The 24273-nt window shown below is 32.1% G+C and overlaps 1 protein-coding gene across 1 annotated transcript in view; it reads left to right on the forward strand.

The window, feature by feature from the left end:
- The window catches only part of LOC118185343 (serine/threonine-protein kinase Nek7-like), a 32570-nt gene extending 9355 nt beyond the window's left edge, over window positions 1-23215 (forward strand). The window contains exons 5-9 of the mRNA XM_035355182.2: window positions 2013-2121; window positions 9458-9565; window positions 16370-16464; window positions 16553-16666; window positions 19360-23215. Of these exons, the coding sequence (XP_035211073.1) occupies window positions 2013-2121; window positions 9458-9565; window positions 16370-16464; window positions 16553-16666; window positions 19360-19494 (561 nt within the window). The 3' untranslated portion in view covers window positions 19495-23215. The remainder of the gene's footprint in view (window positions 1-2012; window positions 2122-9457; window positions 9566-16369; window positions 16465-16552; window positions 16667-19359) is intronic.
- Window positions 23216-24273: the final 1058 nt, after the last annotated feature.

Genomic DNA, 24273 nt, shown 5'->3' on the forward strand with positions numbered 1-24273 from the left:
AAAAAATAAAATCAGTATTTCCAAAATTTTTACGTCTAAACCCAAGAAATGAATTAGAGTTACACTAGGAACATTTAACAAATAGCATTCAAAATCATAAAATATGTTAAATTTTCCTTTATTGTCAAAATATGATTATTCATATTTATTGTTTCTGTGACCATTTCAGAAAACTTTAATAAAAACAAAATGATTTTTCATTCATCTTAGTATTATGTTGCTTATGATTTTGTAGACATTATTGACTCATGCAAACCCTGAATGTTATAGAGTCACAGATATTTTTCAAAATATACTGTCAGTGGAGTCCACTTGTTGTCAAGTGGTTTATGTGCAGGATTCCAATACTTGTATCCTTGATTCTCTTTTGTTTCCTCTAGAATGTTCTTCACAAAAGCAATGCTCTATTATTAGGTAGAGGATAATGTGTGGGGTCTAGAAACTGCTATTGCAACAGGCTTCATATTCCAACAAGCCCTAAAAAATTTCCTGAAATCAAAGAAAAGCAGTGTGAAAATTAGTAAATGTACTCTATATCTCTAAGTTCCCCCCCCCTAAAAAAATATTCGAGTAAAGTGAGTCACTTTGTACATTTACCACTATTTCTAAATAAATCATCTGTTAATACTTTGCCATAAGGCAGAGCTTTAGTTTTCTTGTTGTCCATATTGGAACAAAATCAGTTTGTTATGATTCGACAAAATTCATTATTTGCCTTTAGTATGTAAACAAGAAATTGGAAAAACGAGAATACACACCAGTTTGGTTGATCATCAAGTAGGTAAAGAAATTTCTTGTTGATAGAATTCAGTTCCATATTTGACCTTTCAGCTTCAGTTTATCATCTGCAGAACTTAAGCAAAATTTAAAATATTAATTCTTGGATTACTTTATTAAAGTTGTAGAGTCCTGTGAATGAACTTCTGTCTGTATACTGGAGTAACAGGAAACTACGCAGGGGAAGGGTTAAGGTACCCTTTATTAACTCTTTAAAATTTACAATGCATCAGCCCAATGCTAACAAACTTTGCCTTTGCTTGGTCAGTAACTGAAAATCATGTAATTAAACTAAAATTTGAAGATATTAACAAACAATAGACCTAGACTACAGGGCTCAGCGAGATCCCGTAACTTAAACCCCATTTGAAGCTTTTGGCAGCAGTTAAATGCAATTAAGCCATTTGAACCAGCTATAAGCAAATGTACCTATAGCAGAGATGGTGGTTAGAGCCTAACTCTCCCTTTCTTCTACCAAAACTCAGCTTTTAACTACCTCCTTCAAAGTAGAAAAATTTGCATTTCCTTCAGCACGCTACAACATTTAATTATTCTGGAACTGACAATTAGGGGAATGAAGGCTTTCGGGAAAGGTCTAAACTCAATATTTAAATTGTTAGTTAAAATAAATATAAATCCCTACAAAGGGATCATATGAGTGAAATTGCATATTTTTGCACTTTATCAATTTACTGCTATGTGTTGGGTTTCAGTAATTATTGATAAGGAAGAAATTGTGAAATTGAAAAAGAGAGATAGTAGAATAGTCACTTATGTGTGTTATTTATGTTGTCATAAATTAATAAATTCTAAATAATATGTAATTGCTGCAAAATGTAACTAGCTGTCTTAAAAATCACTGATCAAGACACTGATGAACTTCAGATATCAGGGTTATAAAATGCTTTACATTATTTGTACTTTTCCTTTTCCTTAAACTATGACTAAGTTAAAAACAAAAAATAGCAAGCAATGGAAAGGGAACCAATGACTGAAATTTGTGTATTTTTTGGTTAATGAAATCTGCAGATTTCAGCATTATTTCCTTTGCATGAATTATAGATAAACTATAAAGTCATAATATTTCCTTTGATTTAGAATTTTGCAAGCAATATTAACAGAAATACTATATTTTTATATATTTTATTCATGTATAAATTTTTACATTAACCAAAACTTAATCTTTTTTGGATAATGTAGATGATGAAGTCTTTTCTTTTCATTTTTCCCTTTAGTATTTCAAGAAGCAGCAGCGTTTAATACCAGAAAAAACAATATGGAAGTATTTTGTTCAAGTATGTGGAGCTTTAGAGCATATGCATTCAAAGCGAGTAATGCATAGAGGTATATTAAAGTATATGTATTATAATCATAATTGGTAATTGAAACATTAATCAGTTATTATAATGTAAAAAATTTGCTCTCAGGCTAAACGCTTTTAATTCAGTGCTCTATGTAAATTCTTGTCATTTTTATTACTTTCTTATTAGGCGATGCTCACAGATACATCATCAATAATATAACCCATAACTTTGCATTCTTAAAAGCATTATGATCCGATCTAGCTGTTGCAAGTTTTTCTAATTAAAGGCAAATTTTGTTTGTTTGTTTGCTTCCCCTTTCCTCATCTTAGACAGTAGAGATGGCATTTATGTCTAATAAATGTCTGCATTGCAGTTTTACAAGAGTGGGGGATAATTCTTATCTCATAGAAAGTTCTCAGAACAATGTTTGTTTAACTCATGTTAATTGCTAATTTTTACTGTGTTCTTCATCAAGCATGTATGCAGATTTTCTGAAAAAGGAAATAGAAGTACAGTCAAAAGTCTTTAATCCGGACGTCCATAATCCGGAATGATCTATAATCCGGACCTCAAAGCTACAAAATTTCTGCGCATACATAAACATATAATGCGTTTACGCATGCGTATAATACCTTTACACATGCGCATTTAATGTATAACAGACGGTATAAGCTACGCTAAAATTATCTAATTATCTAGTTCAGGTAATGTTGCAGATTGCGTTGATCCTTAATCTTCTAATTGAATCCGGCTTATTATTTTTTGCAGACTGTTAGAGCAATTTTATAAAAGTAAGCTTGAACTTTCGATTATGTCAAAAAGAATTTCCGATTCTGGAGCTGCCAAAGGATCTACAAAGCAAAAGCATGTTTCGATGTCCATCAAACAAAAAGTAGAATTGCTGAAAAAAATGGATAAAAGCATATCCTTTGTTTCTCTAATCATTCCAAAGTCTGTTTATCAGTTTCACACTGCTCTGCGGGGGGGGGGGGAGACGTCGTGGCGTGCAATGAACTGGAAGTTGATCTGTCAGCACTATCCTTATCTTCAGGGCAGATGTTTTTATTTTATTCAGCTTATAATTCCTTACTAAACGTACTATTTCATCTTGATGTACACCGTCTTTGATATGATTTAAATCAAATTTCTCATCATTATGAATATCACGAATACACATTAAATAATTTTCTAGTTGCAATTTTCTAATTTCAACTATGCGTAATGTATGCTTTACACATGTGCGCATTAAAAGAAATGTTTAATAAAGTAAACAAATAAATATTAAGTTTTTTTTTTTTTTTGGTAAATTTTTTTACCCTTTAGATCACAATTGCTCTTTATTCCATAAATTATGTACACCATTAAAACACAGTTTTTAAAATGCCTTGGGAATTAAAGGTCTTGCTATGTCAGTAGATATGTCACAATATAATTCTACTTCTGAATTTGGGAGCTTAACTTTTTTCATTTGCAAAGAAGTGTTAGTGTTAAGTATTTTTTTTTTAACTCGTCATTTCTTGATTGTGCTTGAGCAATTTCTTTATTGTCAATGGGACCAATAATTTTAATTTTGTGCATGCGAGATAATGTGTCAGCAATAATATTATCAGCTTTTTTTAATGTACTGAATATTAGTTGTGAATTGAGAAATAAAATTTAGTTGACGAGTTTGAGGTGGAGAGCATTTTTCCAGGTTTTGTTTGAAAACAAATACTAATGGTTTGTGGTCAGTAAATACTGTAAACTAATGTCCGTCTAGCATGTATCTAAATTTGCGAATGGATGAGTATATTGCTAATAATTCTCTATCATAGGCACTGTATTTTGCCTCAGTGGTCGTGAGCTTTCTAGAGAAAAAGGCTAGGGGTTCAAGTCCTTGTTTAGTAACTTAAGAGATCCACCAATTGCGTAGTCAGATGCGTCGACTTAAGAATGGTAGATGCATTTGGTGAAGGATGTGCTAATAATGTAGCATTTGCTAATTGTTTAGCATTTTCAAAAGCTTCACTTGTTTGCAATGACCAAGGAATTTTGCCTTTGTCATTCTTTTTTTTAACCTTTTAAATATTCACTGAGTAGTGATTGATTATGTGCTGCATGTGGCAGGTACCTATGGTAAAAATTTGGTAAGCATAAAAACTTCCTTAAGTCTTTAACATTTTCTGGTTTCTTGAAGTTCAGGATTGCATTCACCTGTTCGGATAAAGGTTTAGTGCCTATTAAACAGCCTAAGAATTATATTTCAGGAACCCTCAAAAAGTTTATATTCATTTAGTTTGTGTAAAACTTTGGAAATGTGTTGTTTATGAAGTGTTTCATTTTCTGAGAATACTAGAATGTCATCTAAGTATGTGTAACAAAAATCTAGTCTTCGTAACACTTTGTGCATGAAACACAAAAACATTTGAACAGCATTTTTTAGTCCAAAATTTAAATAAGAAACTCAAGGATTGCATTCACCTGTTCTGGTAAAGGTTTAGTGCCATCCTTGATTATTAAATGGCCTAGGAATTCTATTTCAGGAATCCTGAAAACACATTTTGAAGTATTTAATTTAAGTCCATATTCATTTAGCTTGTGAAAAACTTTGGAAATGTGTTGTTTATGAAGTGTTTCGTTTTCTGAGAGTATTAGAATGTCATCTAAGTATGTGTAACAAAAATCTGGTCCACTTAACACTTTATGCATGAAATAACGCTGGAATGCTTGAGTGGCATTTTTTAGTCCAAAATTTAAATAAGGATTCAAAAAGACCAAAAAGGGTAATTACCACTGTTTTAGGTATGTGCTTTTCATAGATGGGTATATAATGATAAGCCCTTGCAATGTCTAATTTAGAAAATACTGTTCTGCCATGAAGAGATTGAGTGAAATCTTGTAGATGTAGAATAGGATATGTATCAAAAACCATAACTGAATTAAGTGCTCTGTAATCTACAACTGGTCTAATGCCAGTAGGCTTTTTATGTACTACGTGTAGAGATGATGACCAGTTACTCTTAGAGGGTTGTCAAATTCCTTGTTCTATCATAAATTCAAACTTTTTTTTTTTTTCTGTGATAAACTTCAGGTCAGAGCCATCTTGCTTTGGAGTTGACTGGTTGTCCTTTAGTTTCAATATAATGAACTGTGTCATGTTTGATTGCTTTGCTGTGAATTGAAGGATTAGTTAGTTCGAGAAATTGTCTAAGAATTTGGTAATATTGAGAGCATTCGGAAACAGTCTTAACATTCACCTGAGTGTTGTGCTCTAATTTGCCACTTGTAGTGAGAGGTGTTAATGTATCTATAATTCTTCTCTTTTTTTTTTTTTTTTTTTCTTTTCTTTCCGACTGGTAATCCAAAATGGGTGAGAAAATCAGCACCAGTTATGAGAATGGAAATATCAGCTGTTATGAAATCTCATTTAAAAGTTCGGCTGAGATCAAAAGTTAGTTGCTTTAATGCCGTATATTTTAGTTTTAGTATTATTTGCGGAAAATAGCTGTAGAGTAGTAGCAGTGATATGCTTTCCTTTTGATACCGGAAGGCAGGAAATCTCATTACTTGTATCAACAAGAAACTTCATATTAGTATGCCTGTCATATATGTCTAATATGTTGGAATTGTTTGCTGCTATTCCAGTATCCATGAATTCTTTCGAAATAGCAGCGGAATTTAGTTTTTCGCCTGAAACGAGAATGGAGAAATATATTTATGAGCATCAGCTTTAAACTTCTAGTGATAATAACAATAACTAATTGCATGCAAATTACGTTGCCTACTGTTTGAACGATTGTGGTTATTGCAGTAATTTGGATTTTTATTATATTGTTTTCGAGACAATTGTTCAACTTGCTTAGTGAGAGTCTCTATTTGTTTGGCCATTAAGCTTAGTGATTTTTGTTCAATATTTGACGCTGCACAAACAATGAGTTGTGCATTATTTGTGATTTCTGACACCTCATCTGCTATCTGGGATGGACAATTTAAATCTGCATGGAAAGCAGATAAAATTGCTTGGATATTGGAAGGAAGTCTTTGTATCCACAGATTTTTTAGGAAGTCATCAAGTATTTTGTTTGAAATTATCTCTCTCATTTGTTTCAAAAGAAAACTAGGTTTTTTTGGGCACCTAATTGTAATTCTGATAAAAGTTTATTGATTTGCTGTACTTCAGACTCTTGGAACTAGTCTTTTTTTTTTTTTTTTTTTTTATTATTAGATATTTGTTAGTTTAAGGAGGTGTTAAGATTAAATCTGAGACATGTGGTAAAGTTGATGTGTCTAAATTTGCTACAATATGCGAAAATTCTGTGTTATCATTGGTAATTGCAGCCAGATCAGATTGGATCTCAGATTGTCTTAACCATAAGGCGATATTTGATTTTCAAATGGGAGGTATTTTCATGGCTGTTCTATGAACCTGATCAGTTACAATTTCATGCAGTTCGATCATTTTCCCCAAACAGCATTCACTTCCTCCCCAAAAAAAGGGAAGGAGAATTTCGTCTCAGTCTCGTAGGCAGTAAAAGGTCAGTGGTGTCACCCAATCAGCTGTGTTTAACTGTGTTATATATAAGCAAATCAAAATAAGTGAAGAAGGGAAATAAACATACCCCATGTTCTTGTTTTCATCCATTCATTTTGGTGAAACAGCAGGCACTTGCGGAAAATATTTTTTAAAGAAGCACAGTTGAATATGAAGCACATGGTAAGCACACACAAATCACTGAATATATGATGCTGTATACAAAATCACTTTACAGTTTTATCACAAACACCAACACAGTTTAAAGTGAGAATTAGATGCTTCTGTCTTAAAGAAAACCTTTAGCAAAGATGGATGCCTTTTTCAGATTTTCTGGTGAAGACGGGAATGGCAGGAAGAATATCGGCGTTGCGATCCGCTCAGGACTGTTGTCGGAGAAATGCTGGATTAAATGCTGGTTTTACGACAACAGTAGCTTGGTATTTCCTTTACTATTCACTGTGTTACATCAGGCTGTATGAGTTGTGTTTCTTAGTATTAAAAGTTTTTATCCCAATATCCATATGGGGCATTTCACTGTGTGTTTGATTTTCTAGGCGACTTCACAATTATGTGAAGATGCAGTTAATGAAGCTTTTCCAAATGTATTGCCATATAGCTGTTGAAAGAGTTCATGATAGTTTATTTCAATAATATAGTTGTCAGTCCTTGGTCACCACTGTGGGATGTCTGGTGGGTTACGCATCTGACTCCCTATAATGAATGGGTGCATTTGTGAGATTGTGTGATACTTACTCCCTTATTGAACTCAAAACATATTTATTACAATTACGATAAGCTCTTTGCAAATATATATGTAATTCATAGATAGCATAGACAGTTATTGAAATAAATTATAGTCCTCATAGTGGGAAGAGCCTGCTAACGAGGGTCTCTAGTTGAGAGCAAGAGCATTCTGGGTCTCTCTAGTCAAGAGTTCAGGAGCCTTCTAGCATGTTGTCACTATAGAAAAAATCTTCAGACGGATTTTGCCACGCCTTCTTAATTTTTCTGTTGTATTTTACATCCTCTGATTCGTTATGTCGTGAAATGATATCAGAGGAAAACAAAATCATTGGTTTTTCAGCCCTCCTAAAATCATGAGGCTTTGAGGATAGACACAGTACAGAACACTAAGATCTCCTGACACTAGTTGTGATTATGTCTCTTGCACTGTCAACTGGAATGAATTATGTCTGTGATGTCAGAAACATATCGTGTGACACATTGTAAAAGCTTGGAAGTATTGTAAAAGCTTCATTAACTGCAGGGATTCTTATCTCTGTGTGGTCTGCAGCAAATGTATGCATGTATACCTCTGTATGTACATGTGTGTACACACACACATGTATTCACTTACATACATGTACACGTGCATGCATACATTTCTGAATCCGGTCCTGATAACAGAAGAGTATTCTTAATCCTTATTACATTAGAGATTTCTTGCAAAACTTTAGACCAGCCATCCTCAAACATTATTAAGAGTCCATAAATCTTTTTAAAATTTATAAAAATTGAACAACAACTGCAATATAATTTGCTTAAAAATACATCACAAGGACATTATTTTGCCAGATATTTAATTAAATTTTTTGTGACTGAATAAGTTCTATACTGTTATAACAGCAATGAAAGTCGCAGTTAGAGCTCTTGCGTACAAATGCATTATTCATATACAATAATTATAGTATAAAAGTAGTTGTTCATGGTGTATATCAGCAGAAGCTATTCATTGTCATTTTCAATGCTATTCTGTTTATGATTATTATTATAGATGTAGATTTTGTTGGAGGACTTTTAATCTAAACAAGCTCAAATTTATATGCCATATAGAGTAAACCTGAAAGTTGTCCCAGTCTGCTCTGTTAGGTTTGAATTTATCAAGTAACACTCGCTAGTCTTTCTCAGTCAAGCATTGATGGGCCACTAGCCTTATGGTACATTGCTCTCTATCAGTGAAATCAAATTCTTTGCTGTTAATAGAAGGCAGCTATCAAATGTGTAATTTTTCCCATGCATTATGTTTTCTTATATACAGAGAGAGACAAAAAGTAAGAAATTTAGAACCAGTTTCACAAAGACCCAAAAGAAGTGAAATTCAGTACCATTAAATTTAAAAAAAAAAAAAATTGTGACACTATATATATAATAAATCAAAAAATCTGAATGAAAAAGAATAAAATTCCGTATTAAAAATTTTGAAGGTCCATCCTAATTTCTCTGGGTTACATTATAAACTGGTAAACCACAAATTAAAGAAAATTACAAAATTGGAATTAAAAAGTGTTCACTTCAAGGAGTAAAATTTAAAAAAAAGGGGGGGAATTTGTACACAACAAAACCAAATAAAATAAAAGTTTTAATCTCCTTTGTTTAACGCTTCAAACAGAACTTGTCAAGGGAAAAGTGTTTTGAAGCCTTAAAAAGTTGATTAATGATTGTCAAAAACGTTTCATTTCACTGAATTCCCTAAGACTCTAAACTGCTTAATTTTAATCCAACTTTCATATCAAGCAAAATTTATTTTAAAAGACTCATAAAATTCAGTTCTTTTCCTTACACACCTTTGCATTCATATAGTGTAAACATTATATACAATTGATATGTATATGTTAAACTAATGTAATAGCTGTAATGTAATGTTTAGTTTTATATTCAATAAATATGGATTAAATAATTATTTAATTAGTTATTTGTGGGGAAACAATTCAGATTTAATGTAAAACTCAGAAAGAAAATATTGTAAACTATAGAGTAACCTGTAATCTGCAATACCTTTCATCTCAAGATGCATAAATTATCAAAATTCTACTGCATATATAACTCTGCTTTTCTAAAAATATTTCTGGTTTGTCTTCTGTAGATATCAAACCTGCCAATGTATTTATTACTGCTGAGGGTGTTGTTAAGCTCGGTGACCTAGGACTAGGGAGATTTTTTAGTTCGAAGACAACTGCTGCCCACTCATTAGGTAAATACTCGTGTATATATATATATTAATTAAATATATATATATATATATATATACTTATTTATTAATATTATTGTTGTTTTCATTGTTTTAGAGTCAAATGTGTATTTGTAATTCTAGATAAAAGTAAATTGCATTCTGATTGGTAAGTGTGGTGGTTGTAATAATCACATAATCAATACAATTCTGCATTTTAAATATGTTTACTTTCTCAATGCTGAAACTGAATAATACCATTTTACCAAATAGATGTTAATATTGTATATTTTGCTATTTTCCCCCTTCCTAGTCATTGAATTTCTTAAAAGATTATCCTTATATTTTGCATAAAATTGTATTATTTAAATTAATTTGAAACAATTTTAATAGTCTTGCAGTTTCATAAAAGGTACTAAATTTTCTAGTTATGAAGTCAATGCTGATTATAATGATCACTCACTATATCAGCTGTATGTGATATCCATTTTAATTTGAAATATTTTTTTATTATTATATCCCTTTTCTTCAGAATGCATGATCTTGTTCTAACCCGTGTATATAGTGTGCGCTTTTCCTTTTTCTCTTGAATATAAATTTCTCACAAAATGTTTCCTCTGCAGCGCAATAAAGAAGTTGCTCATTAAAGGTAATGAAAGTAAATATTTACTTATGCTCTAAACACCGTAAACATGAAGACAATAGAAAAACCAGCATATTCTAATATTAGGGAGTGAATTTTCTAGTAAAAGGAATTTTCATCTTGATGGTGGAAAGGTAGTAAGATATTATCAGTTTGGTTGATATGAAACTTCATATGACACTTGCATCTTTTCGTAATAATTTATTTGATATTATTTCTGTTTATTTGAAAAAAGAAAAATTCTAGAAGAAAGTCTCGCACTGTAACTTATTTAATCATAAAAACATCACGAATTTAATTTAACATTTTAAATTAGAGAAAATATTAGTCTTTTTCCGGTTTAGTTTTGTACACCTGAAAAAATTAGATGTTTTGGCAAAGAATTCTTATTTCTTCGCTTAGAAAACTGACATTTACCACAGCTTCTCAGTTAGAATTGCCAACTTGAAATGTCCACAGTTAAACAATACGATGTAGAGTCATTAGGTTATCTTGAAGCAAGATAGATGAAAAATGAGCTTCACTGGGACTTGAACCACTGACCTCTTGAATATGCGCCGAGTGTGCTGATCACTACACCACAAAGGCATGCTAAGAAGGCAGGTGAAATACCTTATATACCTACCCTTTTAAAGGGGAATTGGGGATTAGGAGACCCTAGTCGCCAAATCCTGGTGGTGGAGAATCATCATCCACCACTTTTTTTACTTTGGGCACCACTATAGAGTCATTAGGTTATCTCAAAGCAGGAGAAATAAAAAATGAGCAATGCCTTCGCCGGGACTCAAACCATGGACCTCTCGAAATACACGCTCTGAGCATGCTGACCACTACACCATGAAGACATACTAAGACGGCGAGAGAAATACCTTATAGCCGCATTAATCCATGTTCTCTACCTTGTCAGAACTGGATCTGAAGTAAGTAGCAGCTTTGTGTCATGTATATGCTGTTAAATACGCTAAGGAGATTTAACCACTTGTGCTACGACTAAACTTCATGATTGTGGTGCCGTGCGCTACAATATAACAAGTGGTAAAGTGTCTCATTTACGCTGCTCCCCGTCTGCAAGTGCAATCCAGAGCTGTAACTCAAGAAATAGACAATCTTGTTGTTAGGCGACGTGTGCACCACGTAATTTTCATTTTTGTGCGCAGTTTGAGACAAAAGCATCTCGATGTGTGTGGCATGTCTTTTTAATGCAAGTGGTTAAAAAATGTATTCTTAATTTTGATATTTAAAACAATTGGATCACATAAATATACAAAATAAAATGTAATACATGAGTAATGAGTCTCACATAATGCATTACGCATAAAGCATTTTCTGTGCTTCATCAGGACACACCATGGGTATTTCTGCCAAAAATTATGCCTGTTGAACGATAACATTGTGATGTTTCCAAGCAGTGTGTTTCCAGGTTTGTAGGATGTACGTGAGTGGGAAACAAATGCATTTGATAAACAGTTATCTTTCTCTTGCCTTTTTACTTCCTTGTAAGAAGTAAAAAGGAAGTATTGTAATCCAGAAAAATATCGGGTATGATATTTCAACGAAAATATCGATTTTGACTGTATCGAATGCAATTTAATGACGTTTTTGCGTGACTTCTGCAAGTAAGGACAGAAAAGGACTCTTTTCCCCCAAAAGGATTATAAAACTGATTTTAAATGAATTCTGAAGAGAATTTTTCATGGTGCCTGTGCATACATACGTGCATATCTCGCATAACTCAAAAACGAGTAGCCTCAGAATGATGAAATTTTGTATGTAGGACTGTTCTAACATGTAGATGTGCACCTCGTATTTTGTTTGCAATCGGCCACAAAAAAATTTTATAAATATATGTATATATATATCCACTCTCTTTCTTGGCTCAGTGAGCTCAGTTTTTTTAATCATATATGTTTGTAAGTTGTGCATTTTTTGCTTTAAAAATGATTGAATTATATTGTTCTTATCTGGTTTTTATGCCTTTACTAAATCTGCATGCTGTATCTGTGGAGTTATCAACAATTTAAGAGTATTATAAGTGCAGCTAAGGCTAATAAATTTTGCGATGGCAGATATGTTTGTTTACATTTCAAACTTGGCCAAATAGTGGATTTGTTGCCAATCTAGAGAAACTAAGCTTCGCAACAACAGAGATAACGCCTTTTATGATTGCGAATTAAATCATGGTTAACCCATTAACCTCCAAAGGAATGATACAAGGAATGATTCTTTTGTCATGAAAATAATAACAAATATAAAATTAGGCATTTATAACATAAATTTACATTGAAAATACACTCATGTCCATAAATTAAGGATAATTCGGAGTTACACGGAAATCGAACTCTAAAATAAAAAGATCACCTGTAAAATCACTACACACATCTTCAAGAATCATATGCAAATTTCAGGAAGTAACCAGATGACACCGATGGTACGTCACAATGACAAGAGTGTAAGAGAGTGATATATAAGGAATACAGGCAAAGAAGTAAAATTGTTCACAGGTGCTTTATAAGCATTTCAGTGCAATGACTGAATAGTTATGACACAAAGGACGCATTTGGATGATTTTTTACGTGGTAAAATTATCAGCCATCTGGAATGTGGGCGTACCCAAATGGAAGTATCAGACGAACTTGGAATTGCCCAGAGTGTCATCTCCAGGCTTTGGCAACGATTCCAAGATGATGGTAATGTGAGTAGACGTTACAGCACAGGTCGCCCCAGAGTTACAATGCCGAATGAGGACCGGTATTTGGCAGTTACTGCCAAAAGAAACAGGCGGAGCAGAGAATCAGACCTGTCTCATCAGCTCTCCTCAGCCACTGGTACGACAATTTCAAGGCAGACCGTGTACAGACGCTTAGGGCAGATTGGTCTATATGCTCGTAGACCTGTCAGATGCATTCCACTTACTGCAACTCACTGTCGCCTGGAGTAGAGAGCATGCATTGTAGACACCGCAACAGTGGGCTTGTGTGATGTTTTCCGACGAGTCCAGGTTTAGCTTACAGTCTGATTCTCGCCGGACTTTCATATGGAGAGCTCCAGGTACCCGTTACCACCAAGAAAACATCATTGAACGACACCGTAACGGTGGTGCAGGAGTGCTCGTTTGGGGTGGAATTATTCTGGGTTCCAGAACTGACCTGCATGTTCAAATTGGAACCATGACAAGCCAAATCTATCGGGACGTCATTCTGGAACAACATGTACATTTGTTTCGGGATGCCATGGGCGCACAATTTGTGTTTATGGATGACAACGCCCGTCCTCACCATGCAAACATCGTAAGTGAATGCCTTCAATCGGAGGATATTGCCGTATGGACTGGCCAGCATTCTCACCGGACTTGAATCCAGAAGAGCAGATGTGGGACATGCTTGGCTGAGGAGTTGCAGCCCGTTAACCTCCTCCTACATGTCTACCGGAACTTCGGAGAGCATTGCTTGAGTGGTGTAATATTCCCCCAAGATCAGATTGATAATTTGATACTCAGCATGCCTAGGTATTGTACGGACTGTATTGCATTGTCTGGGAGACATAAAATGTATTAACAATCATACCAACCATGCAATATTGGTTTTTTGTAAATAGGTTTTTTTTGTAATTTGCTCCAGGGAGAAAAAATCGCTATTTTTTTTAATAATATCAAACATATAGCATCTTTCTTTGCTCTTTACCTTTTGTTTAATAAATAAGCTTTACAAATAAGTCAAATTTGTTTTGCTTCTAACTCTTCTTTTGCCTGATTTTGCATTATCCTTAATTTATGGACATGAGTGTAAAAAAAAAAAATGCTCTTACCTGTGGAAAAAGCGAATGTTGCATTCTCGCAACGTCAGCGAAATAAGACTACGGATATTTAGTGTGTAGGATTGTACTTGTGTGATGTTTCCTTTGAGTGGAGCGCAGGATTAATTTTTAGCTGTATAATGTTTGATAACTCTACAAATCACTTTACTTATAATTTATTTAATATAAAATATACATTATATTTCTTTTACAAATACAGTTTATTTCAATTGAAATATTCAAGCATGAAAAGCTTCACTACAATCATGATGCAAAGTTAAATTACATACTTTGCATCTATAAACAGTCTGGCTACGACATCTTTACAACAAAATCTTTTGTTATCATCAGACTTTACGATAAAATGTCTACCATCTCCATGCAATGGTTTTTGAATGCTGAATTTACTAGGTCTTCCTGTTGCTGATCTATTTCTGGCTAATTCTACACTCTCAATAGGAGTTTGCAAAAGGAATAATGCAATCTCGCGTCTGAAATCTAAAAGAGACTGTATATTTCCAGTAGTAAAACTTGGTGATATTTAGTAAGTTTAGATACAATCTCACCTCATATAATTTATCAGTATTGTCAATGTGACTACTGTCAAATACAAATCCTGCTTCATATTCCTGTACTGCAAACGTGATATCGATTCTCGTACAATAGGAACAGAAATGTCCTTATCAAAAGACCAATACATTTTTTCTTGAGGTAAAGAATGATATCCCGTAAGCAATAATATCCCAATAAATCTTCTCACATAGGCTTCAAATGCAATAAATTCTGTGCAATTTTTTGCCGAGCGTATATATTTGTCTGTTCAACGAGAAGAGAGTAAATGTCTAAACCAAAAAGAAAAATCGAAAATCTGTGCACTAGTTTTACCCTGTATTTTGTCTTTTATAGTTTTTCTTCTATCTCTTTCTTCTTGTTCTTCCTGAGACATAACTGACAGTTCCTTTTTTTATCCACTTCAAGTTTTCAGTCTTCTGCTTTTTTAAATTTTTAGTATGACTACAACTGCTTTTAGAAGACTGAAACTTACTTCTTACGTGAATTTCAACTTCCCCAGTAGTATCATTTGGTAAAATATCATTATTATTATTTAAAACATTGTCATTCCTTTCTTCTTTATCACTAGCTTCTGGAATTTCTGGGGGAACAACAACAATATCAGTTTCATTCTGGTCATATTAACATTATCATCATCTGTTTCTTCATCAAAAAATCTTTGAAGAGCCTCTTTTAATGTAAGATACCTCATTCTAGGCATTTTTAAAGCAGCTAGAACATGAACCGGAACATCGAAAAGAATGAGTGAAAAAGGAGATTAATTATTTGTTTCCTGCTGACGTTGCGTCAGTGTAACACCTGTTTTCCCTTCCTTCCCAACACAAATATAAACATGTGATTCTGTAATGTTCTGATAAATGGTGACCTTGACTAAAAATAGATCACTCATAAACACGGCGATTCTTTCGTTAAATATTTTCAGCAAAAATACCCGGTCGAAAATTTTGCGTAAAGTATGAGATTAATTATTATAAACAAAATGATTGTTGAAGGCAAATATTTTTTACAGAAATAATCTTCATAATATTCCCTACACAAAATCATCTGCTGGTATAAAATATCTTAGGTAGTTATATTTATATACACATTTATTTTGACCGTTGCATCTACGCAATACCAGCGGCTAATGGGTTAATGCATTCTGGCGTTTATTTGAGGAAATAAGTGTTTCAGATTTACTTTGTAATTTTTAATATAGATATTTTGAGTTTTTATGTATTTTTGCCTTGTCAGGAAGTGAGAACTGAAGGAATTGAATCAGGGTGTTGCATTTACGGTGGCCAGCAGTGTATCTGAATGGCCTAGAAAGAAATCTCTCAAATTATTCCAGCCTTTGTAAGCACTTTCAACACAGTGTCGCTTCTGACTCTGTTTGCCCCTTATGCAATTTGAAGGAAGACACGGACTTGTGACATCTTTGCAAATGCCCTGCCTTTCCTCATATTTCAATTTGAGAGCACTACTGGGTGCCGAGGAATGCCCTAAGTTTATAGCTATACTGATATCAATTTTCTTGCCTTTGGTTGGTCTTTTATTTAATATTTGGTTGTTTTAGGCAAAGTTAAGGTTTTAAGTAACATCACACAAAAGCAAAGTTTTGGTAGAATAGAAACTGAATTTTTTTGATGATTAAAGAAAAAAAAAAAAATTTTTTTTTTTGTTTCAAAATAGTTCACTTTCAGTTTAATAGTTCAAACTTAAAAGGAGGCATGTTTTTATGCATTCGACATAGTCAAAATTTTTATGTGCTAACAATGTTCATGTGTAACGTAATAAGTGAAATGTATTTTGAATGTCATAACCAATTCTTTTTCTTTCAGTTGGAACTCCTTATTATATGTCACCTGAGCGTATTCATGAGCATGGCTACAATTTTAAATCTGATATCTGGTCCCTAGGCTGTCTTTTATATGAGGTAGTATTAATTAATATAGTATTTATATTGAAGACATCCATATTTTTTATAATTCCTTTAATTACTTATTTGTTTACTTATATTTAAGATGGCAGCCCTTCAGTCTCCTTTTTATGGTGAAAAGATGAATCTATATGCATTGTGCAAAAAAATTGAAGAATGTGATTACCCTCCTATTCCTTCTGATATCTATTCTGAGCAGGTAAATCTACATTGTATAATTTAAGTCAATATTCAGAGTTGTTATGATTTGTTATTTGTTTACCTCATGACTTTAAATTTTAGGCTGTGTTCCAGGATATTGCCAGAGAAATGTGTGCATTAATTTTTATATAAAAATTAAAATATTCAATTGAGTATTTCTTAATTTAAATTAAAAAATAGGCCTGTTTTAAGCTAAGACTTATTATTAGATAAAAATGTTTTATAAATTTTAAAATACTAAGAGCTTCCATTAAGTTACTGAATTTGTCATATCCAGAATAACTAGCCATCTTTTTGTACCCTCTTTTTTTTAATGGTTTTCCATGGTATATTTGCTATATTGTATTCAGAGGAGGGAGTTTTCTTATAACATCTGGTTGTAACGAAATTTTTCCGTCAAAAAACATTCTTTCTGCTAACATTTTGGTAGATTTTCAAAGCCTTCAGTCCAGAAACTTGGTGGCCGCGACTCCAAAAACAGATCAACTTCATTTTAGACGTCCTCTGCAGAATGGAAGATAGTATAGCAGCAAGATGTGGCTGCAGGTGTGAAAAAAGGTAGAAGTCCAAAGGAGCGATATCAGGGCTATATAGTGGATGTGACAAAAGATCCCATTTGAGTGCATACAGAGTCCAGCCAGTGAATGCAGACACATGTGGTCTTGCATTATCTTGAAAAATTACCTTTTTGCACCAGAACTCAGTTCGATGTTTTTCCTTGATAGCAGCATCAGCATGGACTAGCATCTCGCTGTACACCTTATTGTCAAGGGTTCTACCTTTTTCCGGATGCTCTTTGTGAGTAATACCACAGCAATCCCACCAGTTAAAGCATGGTCTTTTTGTTAGTAAAACTGCATTTTGCGACGCTGCTGATGGGCTCACAGGGTGCAGAGTACTTTTTGGCCTGTGTAATAAATGTTTGTTGTTATAATAAATCCACTTTTCATTACAAGTGATGATCTGGTCCAGAATTTTGTCTTTGTGTTGATATTTGAGCAGATTAGTGCAGGCCCGAACATGTCTGTCCTTACCTGCTTGGGTCAGCTCATACGGCACCCAGCGACCCCTCTGAACGTCATGTTTATGCAATGCATAGCTTGACTGACTAATGGGCATAGCAATAATGTCTTAACTCGTTAGCAAGCTCTTGAGTGGTTGCATGCTGTACTTCTTCCACAAGTTCTCTCATGTGTGTGCCTCATCAACATCAGTAAGCTGAACAGAGCACTCTGCTTCTTGAATGTTCCTTGTTTTTTAACTTTTGATGCCAAACCTTCACAGTGTCATATGATACGGCATTAGTACCTAAAGCTCTATACATGATTTGATGACATTCTGTAGCTGACTTTTTGTAACAGAACTAGAAGTAACTCAATGGTCAAATGTCAAATGGAACACTCACACAGTTGAATACAATAACATGAACACTCTGAATATATCCAGTCTTGCATAAATATCTGCTATCACTTTTAATATCACTAATTATTAATGTTTTCATCATCAAATAAAAAAAAAAAAAAAAAAAAAAAAAGAAAGAAAGAAATTTTCTCAGAATTTGGTGAAATTTGAAATAATACTATTCATTTTATATATTAAAATAGGAACCATGTAAAAGCAATGATTGGCAAACTTCTTAGGAAGTGGGCCAGTATAACATATTCTAAAACTTTAAAAAGAATATACAGTTATTAATGTGATGAATGAAACTGCAACTTTTTTTGTTACTTTTCCATTTTGCCGGCGCAAACGATAAAGTCGCCAATAATGGTACAACTGATGCCAAATGGAATATCTTCGCTGGTAACCTTTTACGCTTCATTTTCAAAACAAGTCGCAGTCATTTCTTATCAGATTGATTGTTTTTTTACAATACTGGCATACAATTACATAGAATTTTTACAAGATAATTAAATTTTATGCCCTAAGACCATTCGCGGTAATTAAGTCAATTAGGATGCAATTACACCGCTCACCGGAAGGCAAAAATATAGAAAAAGCGAAATCAAGGATTAAATTCATGAATTCTAATGAGAATGCACTAGCGAAGTAAAGCACTGTGGTTTTACATAATTTCTGATTAAGCTATTCATATGAATTGAAATAATTCTTGCATTTAAACTAGTATTTGAAATTAAGATTTAACTTGAAATTAATGGAGATAATTACTGAGAGAATTAGATTTTTGTAGCTTAGTTTATGTGAGATGGGATCACTTGGGGTCACATTATTATAAGAACCCGCGAATCAGGATGTTGAACCATGAAAGCATAGTAAATTCTTAAATTATTGTCTTTTTATAAATTTATTGGCTTTTTACAAAATTTAAACCATATTAAAATGTTTATGCCTTCAATATAAAAATTCTTAGAACTAGCATTTTTTTATGTGTATACTGTATGCTGTCGTCAACAAAGTCTGCTTGGCGAGATTTGCGCCGGCGAAACAGAAAAGTACCGAAAATCTTTATAATACCCTTTTTCCTTGAATCCCTCTATACATTTTTTTGGCTTCTTTTCTTTAGTGCCTTAAGTATGTGCTTATATTGCTTAATAATTATAATTCATTAAAACAGGAATTATTAAGTGTAAGAAGAAATTTTGTAATTACAATTGATATGCACAGTAATTTTTTACTTGCATAAAATTCAACTGCAGTTGTTATTACGTTATTTTTATCTTTTCCTCCTAGATGAAGTGCTTAGTTGCAGATTGCATTAATCCTGATCCAGATAAAAGGCCAGATATTATATATGTGCATAATGTTGCAAAACGCATGCACAAAGAAATGTCTTTAGCAGCAGCTGCTTCTCCAACTGTAATGTAAAAGCTCTCTTAATCCATGTAATTTCTTATTGTTGCTTTTTGTGAAAATATAAAATGTATATCTATCAAATGATCAAAATGCTCAGTTTCACACACTGGATTTATAGTGTATGGAATTGGTCATTTGAACCCGAATCAGATACCTCTTGGTACATTGAAAAAATTATGGTATTGCAATTTACGAAAATTTCGTATGTGTAAATGTCAAAATGTGTTTCTAATATGAAAATTTATTTTGCAGTATTGGTTAAATGTTTAACATGATATGCATTTCTTATCAAATTTTACATTTAATATAATGTATTTGTATTTAAATGTAATTTTTGATTGCATTGTTTTGAGGGACCAAATACAGTAATTTAAAAAATACTTAAATAATAAAAAATGTGTTTATATATTTATAAATAAAATATGTGATAAAATAGTTAAAAAAAGGTTAATAGTTTAATATTGTCTGAAGAGGATTTTTAAGTAGCTTTATGGAAATAGTTTAAAGAATTCATATATTTTATAGAAAATAGCATGATATTAAATGCAATGATTTTGGTTTGCAGTCAGCTTAAATTAAGAAAAAGATGATATAGGTATAATCTTTTTTTTCCCCAAAAAAAGTGGAATGTCTTTTTTTAATTACTTTTTTGTAAAATATTTCATTAATATTGACATTATTATAAAATATTGTTTCGCAACATGGGTATATTGCCCGCCAATGGGTGCAGAGATTTTAGGGAACGTTATTGGTCTGAAGGACAGTAAGAAAGATAAGGAGAAGTAAGTAGACAATAAAAACACATTTGAAAAATTCGATAAATATCTGAATAAGTTTGAAACAACCATCTAAACATTTACTTGATTATACAGGTATTACAGCCATATGTGTTTTACAATAATCATATCAAAGATGTCAATCAACCTTTCACATAGTTTTGTCTAACTTGGGTGCATTTTTCTATCCAAAAAGAACAAAGTTATAAATTATCGATCTAATATTCTAAAATTATGACCACAAATCAGTACTTGAAAGTAGCATATTCTTCCAGTTTTAAATATTACCTTTGCAACACAGGAATTTGTGTTTGTTTTGTCAGATTTATTACTACAAATGATTTGAGAAGTCCCATATTGTGTGATGGGTTTTTATTAATAATTTGATGAAATGCAATATGTAACTAAAATTTTTCAGTGAGTGCCTACAAATTATGGTCAAAAGCCATCCAGTATGTGGTTACAAAATTAAAAGATGTTGTACAGACATAAAAGACACATTGAGGGGGGAAGATAAAAAAAGAAAAAATGGACTTAGAACGTAAAATAGTGAGTCGAAAAAAGTTAAGTAACTGTGTTATGAAAGATTAAAATTTGAATTTATCATATTTTCAGCATAAATGTTTGTTAGGATACATTTATAAATATTAATGAACTAAATACAAGAGAGATGCAAGTGCCTTGTATAATTTCCATCCAGGAAATCCAATCAGTATTAAATTATTATATTTTAAAGTAAATTCAAGCAAATGTTTGTTGTTAATAAGTAATTTATTGTAAATTGCTGCTAATAAATTTAAACAAAAATATACTTTTTTTTTTTTTTTTTTTTTTTTTTTTAACTTTAAAAAGTTTTCTTACATTTTCCTTTCCATGTGGGGAGAAGTTAAATTATATTATTGGCCAAACTTCTTTATAATTAATTTAGAAGTCAAACAACAAAAATAAGCATTATATTTTTGTTCAGCGTGTTATTGTATCTTTCTTTATAGTTGTTATATGTAATTATTAATTTAATGTTTTAATGTATGAAAACATTTTAGTTTTGATACCTATCATCCAATAATCTGATTCCTTAAGTTAAACTTTACAAAATTTACATATAGAATTTTTAATAATTGAAATTTTAAAAAATATATCAGTTGCATGAATCTAATAGTTTTATAATGAGTTTAGTAAAATAAAATGAGATCTGTGTTTCTCATTTATTTAAAAAATAATAGAGAATTTTTATATTTTCAACTAAGAAACCTACATCTTTCCCCTCCCCAATCTCTATGAGAATTTATATTCAGTATTATAAAATTCTTGTGTTAACCTTGCCTTAGTAATATTTCTACTGCTAAAAGATGTTTTTATGTGTAATATGTATGTAAAAATGTGTTAAATGTTATGTGAATACTATTTCCTGTTTAATTTTATGAGTAGTTATATCTCATAATTCAGTGCTAAATTTTACATGCCATGCATAAAATATATGTATTTTCACATTATTTAAAAGTTCAATGATGAGTTCTAAGATTTTATGCCTTTTGCCATTTTAATTTTTATCACTACAATAGATTAAATTTGAGTTTTTAAAAACAGTACTAAAATTTCTATTAGCTTTTTGGGCCATGAAAATGAAAAATTGATTTGTCATTGCCGAAGAGGTTAGAAATAGTTTAATGTGGTCTTTACAAATGTAGTTTAAGCAAAAGTCTGACTTTTATCGTGGTGTATTTTCATTTCAAGTCAGTCCCCAAAATCTTACATTAGAATGCTTCAGTTCCTTGTAGATCTTTGTAGATCAATATGTAAAATTCAATGATGAATGCTTTTCTTCTTTTTGCTTTACATGATCAATACCTCTTTTAATTATTCATCTATATTTTGTCTATATTTGGACTGTTTTGAATTTTAAAAAATGTATAGCTTTTTTTCATTGAATTGTGTAAATAATTTCCTAAACATAAGAATATATTATGATACTATCAAATTAGAAAAAGTCTGTAACAAAAAATGGTAATTCATATTAATTTTCTTTGTTCTAGTTGATTTAATATGAATACTTGTCTTTTCAGTGTTTGTGTCACATGAGATTAGAAGAGTATCAATGTGAAATATACATATTTATACTTAAGTGTAGCTGTTTTTAATATGAAAGGTGATTGATAAGTATGGTCTCCAATTATGTTTTAATTACATGCAGTTTTTTCCCAATTTAATAAATTGTCACATTTTAAGCAACATTAATCAAATGAAAATTAGAATGCAAATGTGGTATTTTTGATGAAAATTGCACCATTGCATTTTTTATCATTATAATTATTTATACAAGTTATAATTAATAAATTTGTGTAATTATGGTGTTCATGCAATGTTAATTTTAAATGCATCAGCCAAATTTCACGCATCTAGTGCTAAGTATAGAGGTGAAATTTAATTGCTTGCACCCAATTTATACAGATCTTTAATGAGTTCCACATCGTTTTATGTGTTCTGAAACAGTGATATTTATTTGTTAAATTTTAGTTTGTTTTTGTACTAGTGCCAAATAAGTTATATTTTATTACTTGAAAATTCATTTTCGGTCATGCTACTAATAGCATTCCTTAGATGGAAAATATGGTTCAAATACCTTTTGTTATTAATGCAAGGCAGTTAAATGGGAATCTTTGTCATGCATAATTCCTTATGACAATAGTAGTTCGAATAGAACTTTGTTCATTGGGAATTATTTCTAGACCAGTTTTGTTATATCATTCTACATTCAGTTTGAATTATTTATTTTTAGTGCAATAATGCTTTTAGTCAAGTAGCTTACTTGAGTAAAGCTTAATTTTTTTTTTAAGTTTTTGCTAAAGCTACAAATTTTGTTTGTATATTTGTTTTAAAAGAAAAGTATGTTTTAAAAAAGTATTTTGAATATTCTCAGTGTTCGTTACAATGTTTGAAATAAATAAATTGTTGCTGCATTGAAAGTCTTTGCTTTATTTTGGCATATAAATATTAACAGACAAAATAGTTTTTAAAAGTCTATGTTTTAACCTAGTTTTAAAATGAGACGTATTATTTTTATGTTGAAGCTTGATCTTGAAAAGTTTCTTTAATTTTACATTTCTTCCATTTTGAGAGCAACCATGAGAACCTTTCAAAGTTTATTTTGACGTGATATTCCTTTCTTCCCAATTTATTTTCCCTTCTGCATGTACATATTAAAAAATTTTCCATATTATTACGAAATGCCCAACTGCGGTAATATAGCTTTCGAAAAATGGGTTTGGAGTTGCCATATTTGGGCGACAAAATTGGCGATATGCCATAGATGGATGGAAAACATTCTAGAACGAATTCTTACCAGATTGGCCCAGAAAGTTCTCAAAAGTTATCCAAAAAGCTATATAAACCCTGCTTGTACGCGGAGTAGCAGTCTAGTGTCGAGTTGGTTGTCGAGTGTATTGACAGTGTGCATCGTTGAAGCTATCGAGTGTATAGTCGAGTGCATTGCGAGTTGTAGCATGGAGAGTCTCGAGAGTACATAGAGTTCCGAGAATGACCAAACTAAGTCAGGAGGTGTACTTTAGTACTTTGCTGTGAAGCCATCTGCACCATTATAGCCTGAGAGCCTGAAGGCTGTGTTGCTGATTGTTTCAGTGTGTTTTTCATCGTTTTCCAATGACTGTAAATGTGTTTTTTTAGCTGTCCTGAGTAATACTGGCTAATAAATTGTGTTTTCATTCTTTATCAAGTGTTGTCGTCAACCACTCCAAATTGGCATACAAACATAACAACTGTTGTCAGAAGTGGGATTTCCAAGTGGATGCTAGTGTCCCGCCTACAGGAAAAAGCCAAGGCAGAGAAAATAAAATTCACGGACTTCTTAACATCTGTAAAAGCTAGACTAGAAGAGTTGAAAGCTGGGTATGAAGGCTGAGATCAAAACCGTATATGACGAGATAAAAGCTGGATATGGAGCAAATCCACATATGATAAGATAAAAGTCTGACTGGAAGAGACAAAAGCTGGACAAGAA

Source organism: Stegodyphus dumicola, chromosome 10 (genome assembly GCF_044657685.1).
Source record: "Stegodyphus dumicola isolate Sdum_Otavi_A_Nest chromosome 10, ASM4465768v1".
Taxonomy (NCBI): domain Eukaryota; kingdom Metazoa; phylum Arthropoda; class Arachnida; order Araneae; family Eresidae; genus Stegodyphus; species Stegodyphus dumicola.